At 39.9% G+C, this 17889-nt stretch overlaps 1 protein-coding gene across 3 annotated transcripts; it reads right to left on the bottom strand.

Annotated features, from left to right (window-relative positions):
* Positions 1 to 3520: 3520 nt before the first annotated feature.
* Positions 3521 to 15869, bottom strand: apip (APAF1 interacting protein). Of its 3 annotated transcripts, XM_086072090.1 has the most exons (9): positions 15764 to 15869; positions 14061 to 14129; positions 12879 to 12979; positions 9516 to 9564; positions 9039 to 9156; positions 8681 to 8816; positions 5433 to 5600; positions 5202 to 5341; positions 3521 to 4155 (listed from the first exon to the last, which is right to left on the bottom strand). In XM_086072090.1, exons 2-8 carry the CDS (start codon positions 14124 to 14126, stop codon positions 5242 to 5244), a joined length of 738 nt encoding a protein of 245 aa, XP_085928216.1. In that variant the 5' UTR covers positions 14127 to 14129; positions 15764 to 15869; the 3' UTR covers positions 3521 to 4155; positions 5202 to 5241. The 3 variants fall into 3 exon arrangements, with proteins under 3 accessions (XP_085928216.1, XP_085928215.1, XP_085928217.1); XM_086072089.1 differs by lacking the exon at positions 3521 to 4155 and having other exon boundaries at positions 4766 to 5341; XM_086072091.1 differs by lacking the exons at positions 3521 to 4155; positions 12879 to 12979 and having other exon boundaries at positions 4766 to 5341.
* Positions 15870 to 17889: the final 2020 nt, after the last annotated feature.

Below are 17889 nucleotides of genomic sequence, written 5' to 3'. Positions count from 1 at the left end.
TCCACCCCAACCCAGCCCCAGCCGCCCCCAGACACGACCCCACCCCCAGCAAAATTGGGAGCAGGTCACTTCCGCTTCTTGCCCCGTGCGCTGATTCGCTAGCTAACAGCCAATCACAGTGATCAAATGTCCCAACGCCCGACGCTGATTCAACATTATGAATTTGCCCAACGCTGTCCTACTCTCAACGTTGGATTGGTGTATCTCGGCCTTAAGTCTCAGCCATTGGTTTTGCGGCGATTCCAAATATGAATCGCAGTTCCACAAAATGATCGACCATCAAATGCATAGAAGCTTTCGCATAGATGAAAAATCCATTTCTGGGTTTAAACAAGTGAGACAGACGCCTGCCGGACGCTCCCAAGGCATAACGCTATATACATTACACGTATATTGTGCTTTACAATAATACTCAACTATATTATAAAACAACTGCTTGAAACATATATTTGGAAAAAAGCCACGAGACAAAAGAAACGGTTTGTTTTAATTGTTGTTGCTTTTGTGTTTGTTTTTTTGCAGACAACTGACTGCAAACTGTATATGTTTCATACATTTAAAGAAAAAATATTGAATGCAAGTGTGCACTGTTATTCAAGGGATGCGTTGACAGAGCTTCTCTCTCTCCATCTTGTGCCGTCCCGCTCTATTTCTTTAACATTTCTATCAGCAAAGTCAGTGCAAGCAAGAAAACAAAGTATGGTCTGGGTGAAAGGATTAAAGGAAGAAGAAGGCCTAGAGCAAAGTGCTGCAGCTAGTGTGATAAGCATGCATAAGAGGCTGATTCACATTGGAAGTTGGCAGACATCAAACCATCCCCGCTTGCAGAGGACATGCGCAAATGCAAGCAAATGATACATCAAGAGTGTGGAGGTGAAACCTGTAGAAGCAGTGTGCAATGCATAGTAGTGCTGTAAATTCAACCTGACGTAGTCGGTCGGCTACTGCCATTGTGGGTTTGCAGCCTTTGGCTCAGGTTATCATTTTTGCTTTGGTTAGTAAACAAAAGGTGGCCTAATACTTCCCTGAATCAATCTCTTCAGAGTAGGCAACAGCTAATTAAAAATCAATACCCCAAAATATACGGTAACCAGATTTTCAAAATTAAATATCCAGGATACTACAATTTTGCTAAAAATCAAATATACAATTCATTCTCACCAGGAACTGTTTATAACAAATTTAATTGCTAGTCAATCTGGTGACCAGTGGTTGTATTATTGTTTTGGCTAATGCTAAAGGCTATCTTGGTTCGGTTGACAGTTCAACAGTGCTAAACAAGTGTATGCCCTCACCATTATTTTTTGCTTGGTCCCGGAAGCTATTGGAAGCTAGCTGTGCCGTTTACCTTGCGCCAGTCCTGCATTGTAACATAGGAAATATTCCGCCAGAAAAGCTCAGTTGCGTTGAGCGTGATTGGCGACCGCAACATTAGGCTAGTAGGACTACATTTGCCATTATTCTTAGAAAAGAAAACAGGAAGTAGTATTTCCGAATTCATACCAGGAAGTGAGCATTGGAACGCCCCTTTGAACTCGTACATCCGAGTTTAAATCTGACGTCACTCGACAACGGCGAGCCCCATAGAGAGACAGACCTTGAATGGCAAAACATAATTTACAAGATTTTAAACAGATATTTATTTTTTTATATCAAGCCTTTTACTAAAATCATAAATACATTTACAGTTCAATCAATATCTTATCTTGAGTGTTCGTTTCTCTTGGTATATCAGTGCCAAACAGGTTCATGTGAGTTGAAGAGTAATTTATGGCCTCAGTGGCACCACTACACACTTGTTATACAGCCCTTACCTTAATCGAAATGAGCCTTACAAGAAAAATAAGAATTTCTGCACTGCTCATGGTAGAATGTCCACCAACTGATAAGCCCCCGCAAAATAGGAGCTGAAAAAACTGTTTAAGAAATACAACACAAATAAGCTTTTTGAGGGAGTTCACGTGAAGTGCAAACCTGAAGAGAGTCATTTCAGGTTGCGTCACTGAAGGCTGAAGGGCCTCTTTTAGCTTGCTTGAGAAAACAGAAATAAGTTGACTCATGAATTCACAAACTTTTTGCTAGATCTGCATAGTTAATAGTTATTTAATGTACATTTTTGCGACCGTGGTGCAGTGCACTCATGTTTTATGACCATTCTACCATCCTTTACTCCTTGATGTTGGGATATGGCAATTTTATCACAGTTGTAGGTGGTTAAAAATGCATCTGCATCCATGATAATGGTGAGTTAAGACATTTGTTCATTGAAGCATGAGTTTTTTTTAAATTACATAATCTATGCTAACACTTGATTATTCAGTTTTCATAAGAATTTCGAAAGACTGCATATCTTGTACTGCGCCTCTTGCCCAAAGTCAACTGTAATATGATCTAGCTTTCTCATGGCCCTTGATAATAAGCAGCATAGAAAAGGATGGATGTTGTAAGTCATCAACTCTAATTAGTTGAGGAAAAAAATGACATTTTTAACTATGGGACAATTATGAAAATGTAGTATTCCGTTTTTGTTAATGCATGTGCACACAATGTCAAAAATCACATTGTACTCCCACCTCAGTCGCAATAACACACATTTTGCACAAAATCTGTGCAGTTTGTATAACATATTGCATGTACCTTGCCTAACTGGCAAATCCAGGCATAGACAGTTAAAAATACTGCCACAGTTTGGCTTTGGCCATATGTGCTTCTACTCAACAGTCAAGTAAACGAGCAGTTAAGTAGAAGCACCTGTTTTCCCACAATCTTCTGAGCAGTTGTTACCGTCCTTTGAAGAACCGTTGTGATGCAGGTTCTCAGTACCAGGGTTGGAGAATCCCGGTCCAGAAAGTAAACACATTGAAATGGTTTAGCTTTAGCCACAGGTGCTTCTGCTAAAGAGGCGGAGACAAGCTTCTTTACCTGCCAGTTGAGTAAAAGCACCTGTGGCTAAAGACAATCTGTGGCAGGGTTTTTACTTCCTGGACAGGAGTTTCGCAGAGCAGTGATAGGTCAGTAGTGTGAACAAGAGGGGGCTCAGTACACAGCCCTGGGGGGAACCAGTAATGAGGGTGATAGAGGACTGTTGGAGACAATGTTGTAGATCCTGATAGTCTGTGGTCTGTTGATCAGGAAATCCAGGACTCAGTTCCCCAGTGGTGGTTTCATCCCAAGAATGTTCAGTTTTTGTACTAAGTTCTGAGAGATGATGGTTTTGAAGGTAGAGGAGAACTCCAGGAAGGAGCAGTCAGACATACTGTAGGACTTCCTGCATTCCAGGTAGGTGAGGGCTGTGTGGACCACTGACTAGATGGCACTCAGTGGAGCGGTTCTTCTTATAGGAATGCTGGTGAGGGTTCACAGTGATGTTGATGGAGTTTTTGATCTGAGCCATGATCAGATTTTCAAATAACTTTTTGAGGAGGTCTTGGGTACGGGTGTTTTTTAGGCAAGGAGAGCCAACCCATGTTTTTCGCCGAATAATTTATTGGAGTTAAGGGGAAGTCAACCCCCCCCCCCCCCCATATGAATTAAGCAGCAAAATCCAGCAGTTTTTATCAATATCAGAAGACTGCCATGCTGTCGACTGAAGATGACATCAATGTTGCTCAGTTAACAACCAATCACAGTGCAGCCTGAGAAAACAGGTGAGCTGTGATCGGTTGTTGCCTGAGCAACTGTGGCAAAATGCCCTTACTCCTGAGATGGATAAAAACATTTCTGTCAAAAGCATGGAACAATTCCTCATTTTGCTGAAACCACCCAACCTCAGGTGAAGTAAGTTTATTTTATTGTCCAATGAGCGAAATGTTGGCTAGGAGGAGTCATCGGTTGATTGCTAGCTTTTAAGCTTAGCTAGCCATCTAGGATGTTTACCTTGCTTTTGTTGCCAGCTTGCTTTTGTTACCTTGCTTTTGTTGTTCGGCGAGTGGCACCTTGCGCTGTATACTACTATTCTGTTAGTAGGAACTTTTCAACATAAAATAGTTGCCACTTAAGTATTTTCTAAATTGGTATAGTTCTTCCGAGCTGTATTTCACACATTATTAGCACTTGCGATGGCACTAACATCGACTTCGAAGTCATTGTAAATTGGCTTAATCCTGGGAGCTGGAGAAGCCACTGCAACTCGCGGCGCCGCCATCTTGTTGCTTACTGTTGAATAATAAAGCAATACATATGAATGTCAATTGGTAAGTCTTACTATTAAAATGCACATAATCAGTGCAAAAGAAGTCTGACTTTGTAATATCTGCTGGCTTCAGGGATATATTCCCCCCACCCCCGACACCCCAAACATTGTCATGTGCTTTTTAAAGATAATTCCTCAGCAATTCAGCCATGAGGAACAAAATATCAAAGTAAACAAAACTATGACAACTCATCATTTTTGTCTTTTCATGACATCAGATTGGTTGACATTGTGGGTTTCACAATGTCATTTCAATTTATGGGGGAGTGTTATTGAAAAAATAATAATTGTGAATTAGTTTACAAGAATTCCTCGTCAGTAAGAAGTGATGGGAACATTTCAGGGTCCTCACAATTTAAATTTAAATAAGCTTGTGACATATTTGGCTGCAGTCTGTTTGGAGAAGATACAGTGGTGGAGGAAATGGGATCGGGGCAGCAGAGGGAGCTTATTGAAGGGACAACTCTCGTTTTCAAAACATTTATGCAGTATGCAGAGGATTAGAAGCATGCTGTGCAAGTGTATACTAGCCCTGTGTGATGCTACCACAACAGCCACTCACCTGCAAGAAAAGCCAGTATTAGTGTTGCATCTTTATTGTGCATATAGTGTTAATCAGTCTTTAAATAAATTGGTGTCAAATGTTATTTGTTCAATTTTACATACAACATTTAGTATTAAATTGATTTAGAACACGTTCTGCAGGCGTTTAATTATTGTTTTTACTTGTATATGTGTAGAAGAAATGACTTTTAAACCAAATCTTGCGAAAACAAGCGTATCCATTTTTTGTTGGTTTAAGTAAAGGTACAAAATCACAATTGCAGATTAACGGAAAGGTATTTTAATGATAAAGATTTCTCCCACAAAGGTTGGAACCGTAGTCTCAAGGTCTTTCAGGATATGAGAGAGGCCTTCAACTCTGAATCTGCAATCACTGTCAGAATTTTTGAGGGCTGGCATGAAAGCAAAATGATTAAAATCTGCGCTCTGATTGAACTTTCCTGACCTTGCTTGAACAAGCGTCTCTTCAAAAGGTGCGATCAATTTCAAACTATTCCCTTCTCTTCGACTGGAACAGCCGAAGGATCCAGTCCACAATGTTTCATCTGAACAGCGATGTCAAACAAGTAGTCATAGCATTCGCACCTACAAGTGTGAAGCAACAAACGTTATTTGAACATTTGTTGAAATATTCCTTGAGAAATTCAGTTCTACTTTTGGAAAGAAAAGTACTCACATTGTCTTGGCTTTTTCCCATGACTCGCCCCACACGTACACCCCGTGCCTGCGGACGAGGACAGCGCACGAGTCGGGGTACTCGTCCATGGCCCGAGCCATACGATCTTTTAAGTCTTTCTCTTCTGGTGTATTCTCGATAATAGGCACGACCAGAGTATCGTCATAGCTGCAGTAAAAAACAAGACATTTCACCTCTCAATCAGTCCTCTTGACAATCTCAACTATGCCTCAAGGCTTGACACGCTGCTGTCACACAGGCAATTGATCTGAGGTCGGATTGCGGGGGCAGCAGCTTTAGGAGGGATGCCAAGACTTTCCTCTCCCCAGCCACTTCAACCAGCACCACCGGCGGGATCCCAAGGCGTTCCCGGGCCAGCCGAGAGACATAGTCTCTCCAGCATGTCCTGGGTCATCCCCATTAAGCCACTCTTAATGGAATTTGACATGTACATGTAGATATGTGCTCTTGCATCACGTGATGGGAGAGTTGGAGAAGGAGAAAGGTGCCTGGGGTTACGTTGAAGGTGGCATGGGAGGTGTGTCTAAGGCTTTAGCCAACGCTGCCCGATCTTATGGGGCAGACATTTTCACAGAAAAGGTCATGCTTAATTATAGAAAGGCGTCTGCCACAACTGCGTAATTGTTATTGCCAATAGTGGTCTTTCCTTTGATAAGACCCAATGTGTGACTTGCAGGATGTAGAGCATGTTGTTGTGAACTCAGATGGTGCTGTCAAGGGAGTGGTGCTGAAGGACGGCACAGAGATCCGGAGTAGAATTGTTCTTTCAAATGCTACCGCTTATGTCAATTTCAAAAACCTCACGCCACAGGTAAAAATAAAAGATAAACAGAAGCAGTACCGATGACTGCATAAGATATATTTTTTTCCTGTTCCTGTTTTTTTTTCTAGGGTGCTCTTTCATCAGAATTCTTGAAAGCTGTCGATCAGATTGATTACACATCACCTGTCACCAAGATCAATGGTAAATATTCGGGCCTATTATGCTAATGTGAAAGCGACTGGAGTGGGGAAAAAAACTCATTTCAATTACAGTACAATCATGGTAGCGTTACATATCGGCAGAAATATAACAGCATTATTTACACAGCATATTCAGAAGCATTAGTCGAAATGGATGCCACGCACGATCAGGCAGAGACCGTATGATTATAAATGAATAAATATGTATTTATTCATTTATTAAATAATGAAAATATTTTCTCTTAAAATTTACACTGCAATGATATATTATTTACTATAAATAATCATTAGATTAAAATACAGTATAACTTAAAACAAAAATCGAATTTCCATTTATTCAATCTCAATACCTACAAATTATAGTCAATGAAAATAAAACTCTCACACTATGATGAAGTTCTTTGCCACTTTCTTAAATTATACCCATCCAACAAAAAAATTATTTAACCTAAAATTTGACTCCCGCCGATGGGACATCCCGGAACACCTCTCCAGGGAGGCATCCATGAGGCATCCGAACCAGATGCCCGAGCCACCTCAGCTGGCTCCTCAACGCGGAGGAGTAGCGGCTCGACCCTGAGTCCCTCCCGGATGACCGAGCTTCTCACCCTATCTCTAAGGGAGATAGGGTGACAACCTGCGGAGGAAACTAATTTTATCCGGGATCTTGTTCTTTCGTCATGACCCACAGCTCGTGACCATAAGTAAGGGTAGGAACCTTCTTCACCACAACGGACCGATACAAAGTCTGCATCACTGCAGGCGCAGCACCGATCCGCCTGTCGATGTCCCGCTCCATCCTGCCCTTACTCGTGAACAAGACCCCAAGATACTTGAACTCCTCCACTTGGGGAAGGATTTCATCCCTAACCCGGAGAGAGCACGCCACCCTTTTCCGACTGAGGACCATGGTCTCGGATTTGGAGGTGCTGATCTTTATCCCAACCGCTTCACACTTGGCTGCGAACCGCTCCAGTGAGAGTTGGAGGTCACGGCTTGATGAAGCCAACAGCACCACGTCATCTGCAAAAAGCAGAGATGCAATGCTGAGGCCACCAAACCAAACCCCCTCAACGCCTAGGCTGCGCCTAGAAATTCCGTCCATAAAAGTTATGAAGAGAATCAATTAATCCCAATCTAGGCCTCACTGTCATTGCAAGTCCCCCAGCAGAACGGGGTGAACCCCAACGTACAGCCGCCAAGCCGGGGGGCAATAAGTATGCCCACACCTGCTCTGCGCCTCTCACCATGGGCAACTCCAGAGTGGAAGAGAGTCCAACCCCTATCGAGAGGACTGGTACCAGAGCCCAAGCTGTGTGTAGAGGCTAGTCCGACTATGTCTAGTCAGAACTTCTCAGTCTCACACACCAGCTCAGGCTGCTTCCCCACCAGAGAGGTGACATTCCATGTCCCAAGAGCCAGCTTCTGTAGCCGGGGATCGGTTTATCAAGGTCCCCGCCTTTGGCTGCCGCCCATCCTAATACGCACCCGACCCCTTTGACCCCTCCCACCGGTCGTGAGCCCATGGGAAGGGGGACCCACGTTTCCTCTCCGGGCTGAGCCAGGCCGGGCCCCATGGGTGTAGGCCCGGCCACCAGGCACTCGCCAATAAGCCCCGCCTCCAGGATTTGTATTATTATTATTATTATTATTATCTTATGTATTTCATGCTTGTATTATATTTACTGCTCTACTGTGTGGAGTAAATCAGTTGTAGTATTGTATAGTTGTTTGCGTGTGGCTCTGTTTTGTCACATGTCTGTTGTGCAATTATCTTCCGCTTGTCTTGGCCAGGACTCCCTGTGAGAAGTTATTGTAACTTAATGGGGCCTTTCCTGGTTATATGAAATGAAAATGAAAGGAAAAGTGCTTTGCAATGGCGCAGAACTACACCAAATCCTTCTCAACGATGATGCTGAAGTAATAAATAAGATAACTAAATCACTGCAAATAACTCTTGGTCCAATTCTTCCTGGAAAATTTCCCTTTATGAGTGATGACTTAACTAGTCACATGGACCCGCCTTGATGTATTATTCAGGTCTGTCAACAGCAACCATTGTAGGTGAGGCATGCTGACCTGAATACAAAAAGTTCAAGAACTTCTAAAAGGTTGCAAAATACTTTATATAAGATATCATGTCAAGACATGTTGTAATGCCATCATCAGCTTTACTGGACTTGAATTTGTACTTATTCTGGAACATGGCAGTACAAGCTCACACATCACTAAGAAATGATTTAGAACTACACTTGAATCCATACCGATAGTTGGTGCCGGTGGTGCCTTTACGGATCCCCTTAATCATCTCCTGGTGTGTTATTCTGAACTCTTTTCCAGGATACAGCAGGGTTGTTATGACAGCAGATTTGGAGTGTGTATGGATAACTGCTTGTGCCCCTGCATAAAAAAATAAAAGTTTGAGGTTTTTCTATGATAAAGGATGCTAGAACTTAATGAAGGTAACGCTAATAACTATAAATAAAGTTGCCTAACCGTCCCACAGAAATCCCGATACACGCGGTTGCTTACTCCTTAAATCACATTACTTTAGACATCTACTTAATATTTGGTTCAGTTGTTTTGTCAATTGTTATCACTGTATGGATGAAACAATTTCACCTCTCATTGTATACGCGTTCATAAAGAGTGGGGTGCATTGACTCTTCTTTAACTTCTTCCAGGCAGGCGGACAGCTGATGTCTTTCTCCTCCACATCACACACAAACATGTCTTCTGGCTGTGTAAAACACACACACACGCACTATAATCGACAATGATTCAGAGGATTCGATGCACGCTGTTGACTTCTTTATTAATGAAATCCGATGATATTCACTGCGCATTTCTGTGGAGCTCATATGTCTGTCTGCACACCAAGGCCTACCTATAGTAGGCTACTGTATTTTAATGTTGTCACCAAGGTGGTACTTTTTTATTATTTTTGGTAGCACTTGGTGTAAAAGGTTTGAGGACTCCTGACAGACTATTTTGTGCAGCGACATCAAATAACATTAAGAATATATATATATTTTTTTAAACAGCCAAGGGGGTGAATAGTTTTGCAAATCACTGTACTACACAATTATCATTACTGACCTGTATTCTCTCTTTCTGGACCCCTGAAGGCGCAATGTAGATGTGCTCCCTAAAAGTTACAGAACAAACATGCTACATGTTAATATTGAAGAAAATACAATGCACATTCAACATTTTAGGGTGTTTTCGCCGCAGTGGGTGTCCAACATGAAACCCTCACACACATTAGCTACTGTTCTCCTGGCTTTAAAATGTGTTTCATGTCGTGTGAAAAACTAGGCACTCACACAGGCTTTCTGGTAAATTGGTCCATCAGCGGCATTAATAGTTGAGTAGGGATTTATTCTTCTGTCCCTTTCAGACAAAACTCACCGAAGTGGGACACCGCCGTGTCCAATGTGCACGTTCACACAGCCGATAATAGAGGTGCCTTGAGATATGAGTTTAATTCATTGTGTGACCCTGCTTGTAACTCAAATCATCTTTCTCCAATGAAATGAATAGATATGCCATTAATCTGCTCCAACAACCCCCACCGCCACGAGTTTTTGTTTTTTGTTTTAACTAAGAAAAATAGCACCTTTTGTTGCATTTTTTGGACTATAAGTCGCACCGGAGAAAAATATTCCTTATGAAGAAGGAAAAAAATATTGTAAGCCACATTTTGGGGAAAAATGTATTTGACAAAAATGTTAACTGTCAACAGTAGAGCTCAGACTCGCACCCAAAATCTCTGTTCCCTAATTGTGTTGACAGCAAACAAGTTTCGGTTGGATTTGAACATTTTGCTTCTAACTATGGGAACATTTTTCTTTTTAGCGATACAGCACACATTAGGTGACATGACTACTTCTTCTACTTTGTTTTGGCGGTTGACAAATACTTTTAGTACGTTACCGCCAGCTCACTTCTTCAATGCTATAGAAGGTGGTGGTAATGTAGAAATTTCCCCCCTAAAATGCTACTTCTACTCCAGAGCAACTTATATATGTTATTTTCTTATTCTTTTTCATGATGCATTTTCTGACTTCGGAGTAAAATGTGGTTAAAAATATACAGTAGTAATAATATAATTATATAGAATGTAAAGAAATAAACCGTTTGTGCATCAGTATTAATTCATGTTGATTGTGCGGCTCCTTCTTGAGTGTGTCAGTATAATACAGACATAAGGATGACATGGTTCACAACTGTTCAGTAAGCTGCAGTAACACTAATCGTACTTCGCAGAAAATCAAGAATATATGCCTTTGAGTATATTATCCGTCTATGTGTCCACTATTTGTGTTTAAATATTCATTTGTTAAAGGGTTACAACACTGCTACACTGATGTGAGCCAGCCTACGGTGTTTTGCATTGTTTGTTAGCATCAAGCTAAGCAGACTTTACTAAAGCAAGGCTATGTGACTGTTTTAAATAAACACTGTGTAATTCACTTGGTTTTATATTTAGTTTAACAATTAACTTAAACCAGGTGAGCCATTAAACAGCTTGAAGCCTCTTCTTTTTTTTTTTTTACAATTAGATTTTACTATCTGCCAAACTGCTGCTTGTTGTGATGTGAGTTGAAAAAATACAGCTTAGATGGCCAGTATGAACGGTGCACCTGATACAATAGTTGATACTAATGCAATCCTTATCCAAGTCATTGCATCACTTTTTTTTAACGTTTGTATTGTTCCAAGTGAATACAGTGGAATTGTGCAATGCAGTTCAATGACTGTTTATTGTGGCATTTTGGTATTTCAGTTTTTAGTTAGTTACAACCACCATTAAAATGTGTTAGTAAAATAGTATTTCCTTTACTCATATTCCCTTTAAAACAAAAAAAAATTAAATTAAAATAAAAAACATTAGTTAATGTGTTTTTGCCATTACAACAAAACTATGCAGAGTATAATAGGGAAGAGAGATAATATGAATTTAGAGCTTTGATTAAATAAAACACTCTGCAAAAACACAAAAACACATTTAGGAGTTGTAAAGACATCAAAATGTGGCACACAAGCCATCATGTAAAAACAAAGAGGGGAAAACATATTTTTTATCAAGGTAGTACAATACTGAACAATAATAATGGGTTTTACGGTAAAAGTGGTTCATTTCCTGAGAGCTGTAATTACCTCTGCTAAGTACAGAAACAAAGGCTCTAGTATGTAGATGGTGGAGGCATGAACCACAAAGTACCCTGGCACATGTACATTTGCTATCACAGTTCTGACCCATGACAGACACAATTGTCATAAATTTGTGATTTTTTTTTTTAGGAATCGGACTACTGGGGAACTGCTGGACTGGTGGTTAAATCGCACCAAGCAACAGAACAAACACTTGTGGAAAAATGCACATTAGAGAAGTAACTTGAATTGAGTTGCTTTTTGTTGAAAGCATTTCCCTTCCTTTGTCTGTACATGAAATGACGAGAAATAATTATTATGTTCAGTGTTTTATATAATAACTATTACTTTACTTTGCCTTAAGATTAGGAGAGCGCGATATACTGTATAGGGGTGTGCCGTGAGGACAATATAAGTTTGGCCTACACATCAATCATCCGCAGATTTTCGCTATTCATAGGCCAGCCCAGTCCCTATCTGCTGCGAACAGCGGGGTTCCACTGTATAGTTTTAAGTTGTAATATCACCATTCACCACTAGATGGCAGACATAGCACTTGCACTGTTTCTTACACTGCCATAAAATGACATGCACGACAAAAATAGTAAATGAATAATATATTTTTTTAAATCAGCGAATATATGTTTGTGGGGGAAAAAAATGCACAAATAAATTCTTGCGTTTAATGATGGTTTGTTGTTCAGCAGTTTTGTGTCATCCTTGAGTGGTAAATTTTATCCATGAGAGCCCTTTGCAATGGAAAAGAAAAAGCACATTATGTGGTTATTTGTTGATTGTTAAAGGATTTTTGTTGCAGTTTCTAATGGCAGTTAGTACGTGGTTGTATGCGGCCCTCCCAATGGCACTTTATTATGGTCTCTTCCATCATTTAAGTTGTCTATTCCTGGCCTACGGTATAAATTTGGACTCTACCGACCAGTCACGATATGCTTTTTAATGAATGCAGCTGCCTCAGTGTGAAAATGTCTTCAAGTACTTCTGACCATGGAATTGCCAGCACGGTTTGAAAATGGTGTGTCGACATCAAACGGTCCATCTGACCTCCCTCATTCTCCACTGCTCAGGAAACAAACAACCAATTCTGTTATGGAGAGCATTCAACTATCGAGCGAGAATTATGCCAGAAGCTTGATGATGGCTACAAAAGGTGTGAAAATGAGTGAAACTTACAAAGGGATGGTTACCTTACGAGACAAAAAGACATACTCGTATAACCGTAAAAATAATAGCAAAGTGGAATTACACCATAGTCACAGTCTCAACACAAGCTGGTTACATACAAACCCTCTTCTCAAACTAATTCCGCCGCCCGTCCCAGTAACCCATCCCAGCTGGTAGAAGAGCCGGCAGAGCTCGGGAATAAGTACACGAGGATGCTCCTTGTCCTACAAGACAAACAAACGATTACTACCCAATCTTTAAATGGTAACTCAACATTTGTGAGCCAGTGCTCAACTTAATGATCATATTTGTTTGTTGTTTAAATCAACCTGTTCAACTTACAACTTTAAGTGGGCAATTAACAGAAATGAACAATAACGCACAATAGTAAATACATTTTTCATTTGGTTTTGTCGAACCAAGAAAGACGGATTAGATGTCGGGGGGCTTAGTTTGTTTACATCTCCCAGTAACAGTCCAGCTGCTCTCAAGATACTGTAACTTATCATACACACTATTTGGCATTAACAATAGACAAGCTGGCCGCACAAAGGAATTAGCATATCTGCCTCACAGTTCTGAGGTGCATGCTTCAAATCACAGTTTGGCCCTTCCTGTTTGAAGTTTACATGTCCTCCTTGGTACTCCAGCTTCCTCTCACTTTTCAAAAACGTGCATGTTCATCTAACTTAAGAAACTAAATTGTGTTAATCATCTGTGAAGGGTTGCCAACCAATATACAGTAGTAGCACAACTTTCATTATCAAATGTATTTTTTATTTTAAAAAGAGAGAATAAAATATAACCTGATTAGTTTGTTGATTTCTGAAAATAATTATTTTTGTATAGTCTTGACTAATACTTGTACACAATCTGTTTTTATGAGTACATTGCTTTGAATGTTTTTGCATTTTCAATGGCTGCATCTGACATAAAGTAAGCATAAATGTACTATGATTACCATAATCTTAGTAGAGTAATAGTAGAAGCTGAGAAAATGGTTACTCCATCCTGTAACCCAAGTCACTTTTATAATCACAGTGTGACACACTAAAATAATATTTAAGGACAGTTAATAACAAATTACGAAGAGACCATGTTTTAGAAAATGTTCCAACATAGCAGCATTGATTTTTGTCTCTTACGAAACATTTAGAGGGTTAGGTCACAATAAAAGTGTCTTTTGTCAAACTTTTGTCCTTTTTACAATGAAAGGGAAGAAAGAAATGATTCATACTTTTCATTATGTGCTCCCTATTTACTGCTTGTCTCATTCCTTGTTTTTTTCTGTCAAATGGTATTTACCTCTTTTTCTGCTGAGTCTTGAACTGCATCTTGGTCGCAATTGTTGGTTCCACACAAAGATGACATTTCCTGAGGGAAAACATTCACATTTTCATTTTCAGATTCAGTGAAGGTGCCACACGATTCAACAATAACAACATTCGACATTTTAAAATGGGAACCACTGTCATTTTAACATTCAAATTTGGGGAGTTCCAGTCAGTGTTTTATGCTGCCAATTCTGATACGATCATCAATGACCGAGATCTGCTGAAAGATTTGATCACATGGATAAGTTGAATATTTTTCAATTATAGAGCTGCTCACTAATGATTAATTTAAAATTGTATTATTATTATTTATTTTTTTATGTCCAAACTTCCATTCCTTTATATAAAAAAGGACATTATTTCAAATTGACAATGCTGAAAATGCACTAACATTTCATAACTAAAGCATGATTTAGTTACTGATTTGATCTGTAACATGCAGTATTACGGAAAGGGAACGCTACACTGCACACAGGCTGTTCTCTAGTTGGCTGCAGGCTGCAAAGCACAAGCAGCGAGTGATCGGTTTTTTTGTGATCACATTTGTTTGTTTAGTACAGTGGTGGGCAAACTCGGTCCTCAAGGTTTGGAGGTTTCCCTATTGCAACGCAGCTGATTCCAATCAACATGATCGTTGCCAAGCTTATGCATATATATATATATATATATCAGAAGGGAGACATCCAAAACCTGCAGGACTCTGGCCCTCGAGGACCGAGTGTGCCCACCCCTGGTTTAGTACAATACATCTTCAAATGAAAAAGTATGCATCAGCTCGCTTATATTAATACAAAACAAAAAAATCACTTAAATTATGCAAAAACAGCGGGATATTTTTGAAACTATCACTGCAGTGGCATAACCTTGGGTATGCAAGCAATTGACAAAAGTTTACTTCTGCAATTAACCAAAGACAACTCAACATGCGCACATCATACAGTACATGACAGCTGAGGGCAGACAGAGTCAAAGTTTGGTACGAGAAAATATTTACAGTCCTGAATAACTCATGGCTTCCCTTGTAAGGTCTAAATAGTTTTTATTAGTATTATCTTGTGGTATTTAGTCAGTCACCTCAGCCATAAAGAGATAAAAATGGGGTATATTGTTCTGCCAGTCTATCAAATGTACTCATGATTGCGTATTTATGTAGTAGGTAAATATGAGCGAGCAAATTCAGTGTAGTCACGCAAACGTGCGACGCAACCGGTGTTTAGTGGTTATCAAGTCTTCCTCGCAGATCTGAGGCTCAGGGTTCGAATCTCTGCTCAGATATTTTGTTAAGTGGCGTTTGCATGCCCCCACACTGCCGTGCCTGGTGTGTTTTCTCCAGATAATTAGGTTCTCCCACGTGTGTGAAGCCTTTTGAAATACTTTTAAAAGAAGGAAGTCCACTACAGTGTGCCGAAAATATGTTTTCACTGAAGTATAGCGCTCTGGGGTTTCATTTAATGACAAGTCAGTGAGAACATCTGTGAAAATACGTGCAACATTCCAGCCGACAGGCGCGCAGCCCGGCCAACAATTTTTAACACGAAGACTGCCTTTGTGTTAAGTGTGTAGGTTTTGGTAACTTGATGACGTAAGGTAACTGCTCGAGGTCATAATTACGGAGTAAAAATAGCCGCACCTTAGCGTCACCGACTTTCATTTCATTTCCTTCACAACGCTTACCAGTTTAGAGTCGCTCAAGTTGGAAGGGGAAAAAATAAAAACAAGAATACGTCAAGACGCGCATGCGTTGAATCCGCTTCTTCTTGTGTGTTTCCGGCAGCCTTGGATTCCTTATGGCGCAGCGCTGCTCCCTGCAGGTCAAATTGTATGGATTGGTGCTCATGAGCTTTTATCTTGAAATGGGATACATTCAATTAATCAAAATTAGGTGTTATGTGGAACTCGTTGTACCAAATGATGATTTTTATGTTTTAGTTTAAACTTGTTTACATAGTGAGTATATTAGCAGAAGGATGCTGAGTTTCCAAATGCCAGGCAGAAGGTCTAGAGGAAGACCAAAGAGGATGTTTATGGATGGAGTTAAAGAGGATATGAAGATAGTTGGTGTGAGAGCATAGGATGCAGAGGACAGGGTTAGATGGAGGCAACTGATTCACTGTGGCGACCCCTGAAGGGAAAAGCCGAAAGGAAAAGAAGAAGAAGTTTAAACTTGTTTACATTATTTGTTATTATTAGCTTTAGATATTTTAGATATGATTTTAAAAATGAATGAAGGTGGCTTTCGGTCTGTTAGTTTGGAAAATAAAACACACTTCATTTATTTTACCTCCATCCACTTACAGTGAAAGGGCTGTATAAAAAATATTTTACTTTATAAATATAATTTTGACAGCTGCCAGAGTGCTAAAAACAAATTGTATGCGTATTGTACGTATTCCATTCCAGCTGAACCTGTGTTCTTTTCTTTGTGCACATGGCACAGGCAAAATAGCTGATACCCTTTTGTTCAAGAAAGAAAAACACGATCATTGTGTGTTTTTCAAGAACATTGTCCCAGAAGCATTGTGACTTGTCATTTAGCAAATTCTAGTCTCATCAATTTCAAGGTACTTCCATGATGATTGTGGTTTTTAGAATTTTTTAGCAAAAGAATATCCTTGATTTTGCCTGTGTTGTGTGTGCAACAAAAACACTGGTACTGTTAAAACAAACAGCAGGTGTTCTGTGGCTGCCCTGCAGCTTAGTCATGGATGGATGGATGGATGGATGGATGGATGGATGGATGGATGGATGGATGGATGGATGGATGGATGGATGGATAGATAGATAGATAGATAGATAGATAGATAGATAGATAGATAGATAGATAGATAGATAGATAGATAGATAGATAGATAGATAGATAGATAGATAGATAGATAGATAGATAGAAAGAAATAATTTGCTCAATTAATACTTTTGACTTTTTCATGTTATTGTGACGGTGTTCTCCTTGATATATTTCACCTTTCTGTGTAACAGTGAAGCTTTGTTGGATTGCAAGACTGGACAAGTGCTCACCCACACATGTTGCGTAATTTAAATCAACTTGGCCAGTTGTTGATTACAGCTAATGGCCCAAGGCTGCACGCCTATGATGCGCATCAGTCATCGTTAACTCACACCACTTACTCACCTTATACACGATGCCTGAGGAACAAAATCACACCATGTCTTTAAAATCACTTCCTCTCTGGTAAAAGTTTCCCTTAATGAGGGTGGCAAAAAGGAAATAAGTGAAGAGAAATATATGTTGTTTCTTGTATTGTGTATCAGAACATAATTTTATTTGAGCCCTCTCCATTTGGCCACATTGTTGTATTGTATTAGCAATGTGTTTGGATGCATGTAATATTGGCCCCGCCTCCCAAGTGCTTGTTTGATAAAACAGCCTAACATGCTTTTCTGTCCGGTTTCACCATTTAAAATTGCAATTATAATACAGATTTATGCAAACTAAAATGTTATTGCTTGATTTAGTAACCTACACTCGCGGTTTTAGACCAATTAGACTAGGTACATTCAACCCGCATCTAACCCACATTAGTAAAAAAACAAATTGAGTTTCTGAAATCTTGGGTATTCCACGCCATTGTGTTTTGTCTATAGTTCAAAATGAAGCAACAATGGGACAATACGTCCTCTTTCCTCATCATAAAGATGAAAAACAATGATGACGACATTGAGAAAGAGACCGATATTAGTGTTGAGAGAGCAAGAGAAGAGAAGAAGAGCAAGTTGAGAGCACCGCAGTGATAGAGCCCGAGGACTTGACATTGGTTTTCATTTCAGAGAGAGAACTCGGA

This window comes from Leptonotus elevatus, chromosome 3, assembly GCF_054856555.1.
Source record: "Leptonotus elevatus isolate MCC_2025b chromosome 3, RoL_Lele_1.0, whole genome shotgun sequence".
NCBI lineage: Eukaryota > Metazoa > Chordata > Actinopteri > Syngnathiformes > Syngnathidae > Leptonotus > Leptonotus elevatus.
The sequence above is the reverse complement of the archived record's forward strand: the minus strand, read 5'-3'. Positions and strand labels throughout refer to the sequence as shown.

Bases quoted from the DNA above. Each gene is read 5' to 3' on its own strand.
- apip (XM_086072090.1), bottom strand. From the start codon at position 14,126: ATGTCATCTTTGTGTGGAACCAACAATTGCGACCAAGATGCAGTTCAA. The intron at 12,980-14,060 runs GTAAATACCATT...TTTGTCTTGTAG, and splicing joins AAGACTCAGCAGAAAAAGAG to GACAAGGAGCATCCTCGTGT. The intron at 8,817-9,038 runs GTGAAATTGTTT...TTTTTTATGCAG, and splicing joins GAACGCGTATACAATGAGAG to GGGCACAAGCAGTTATCCAT.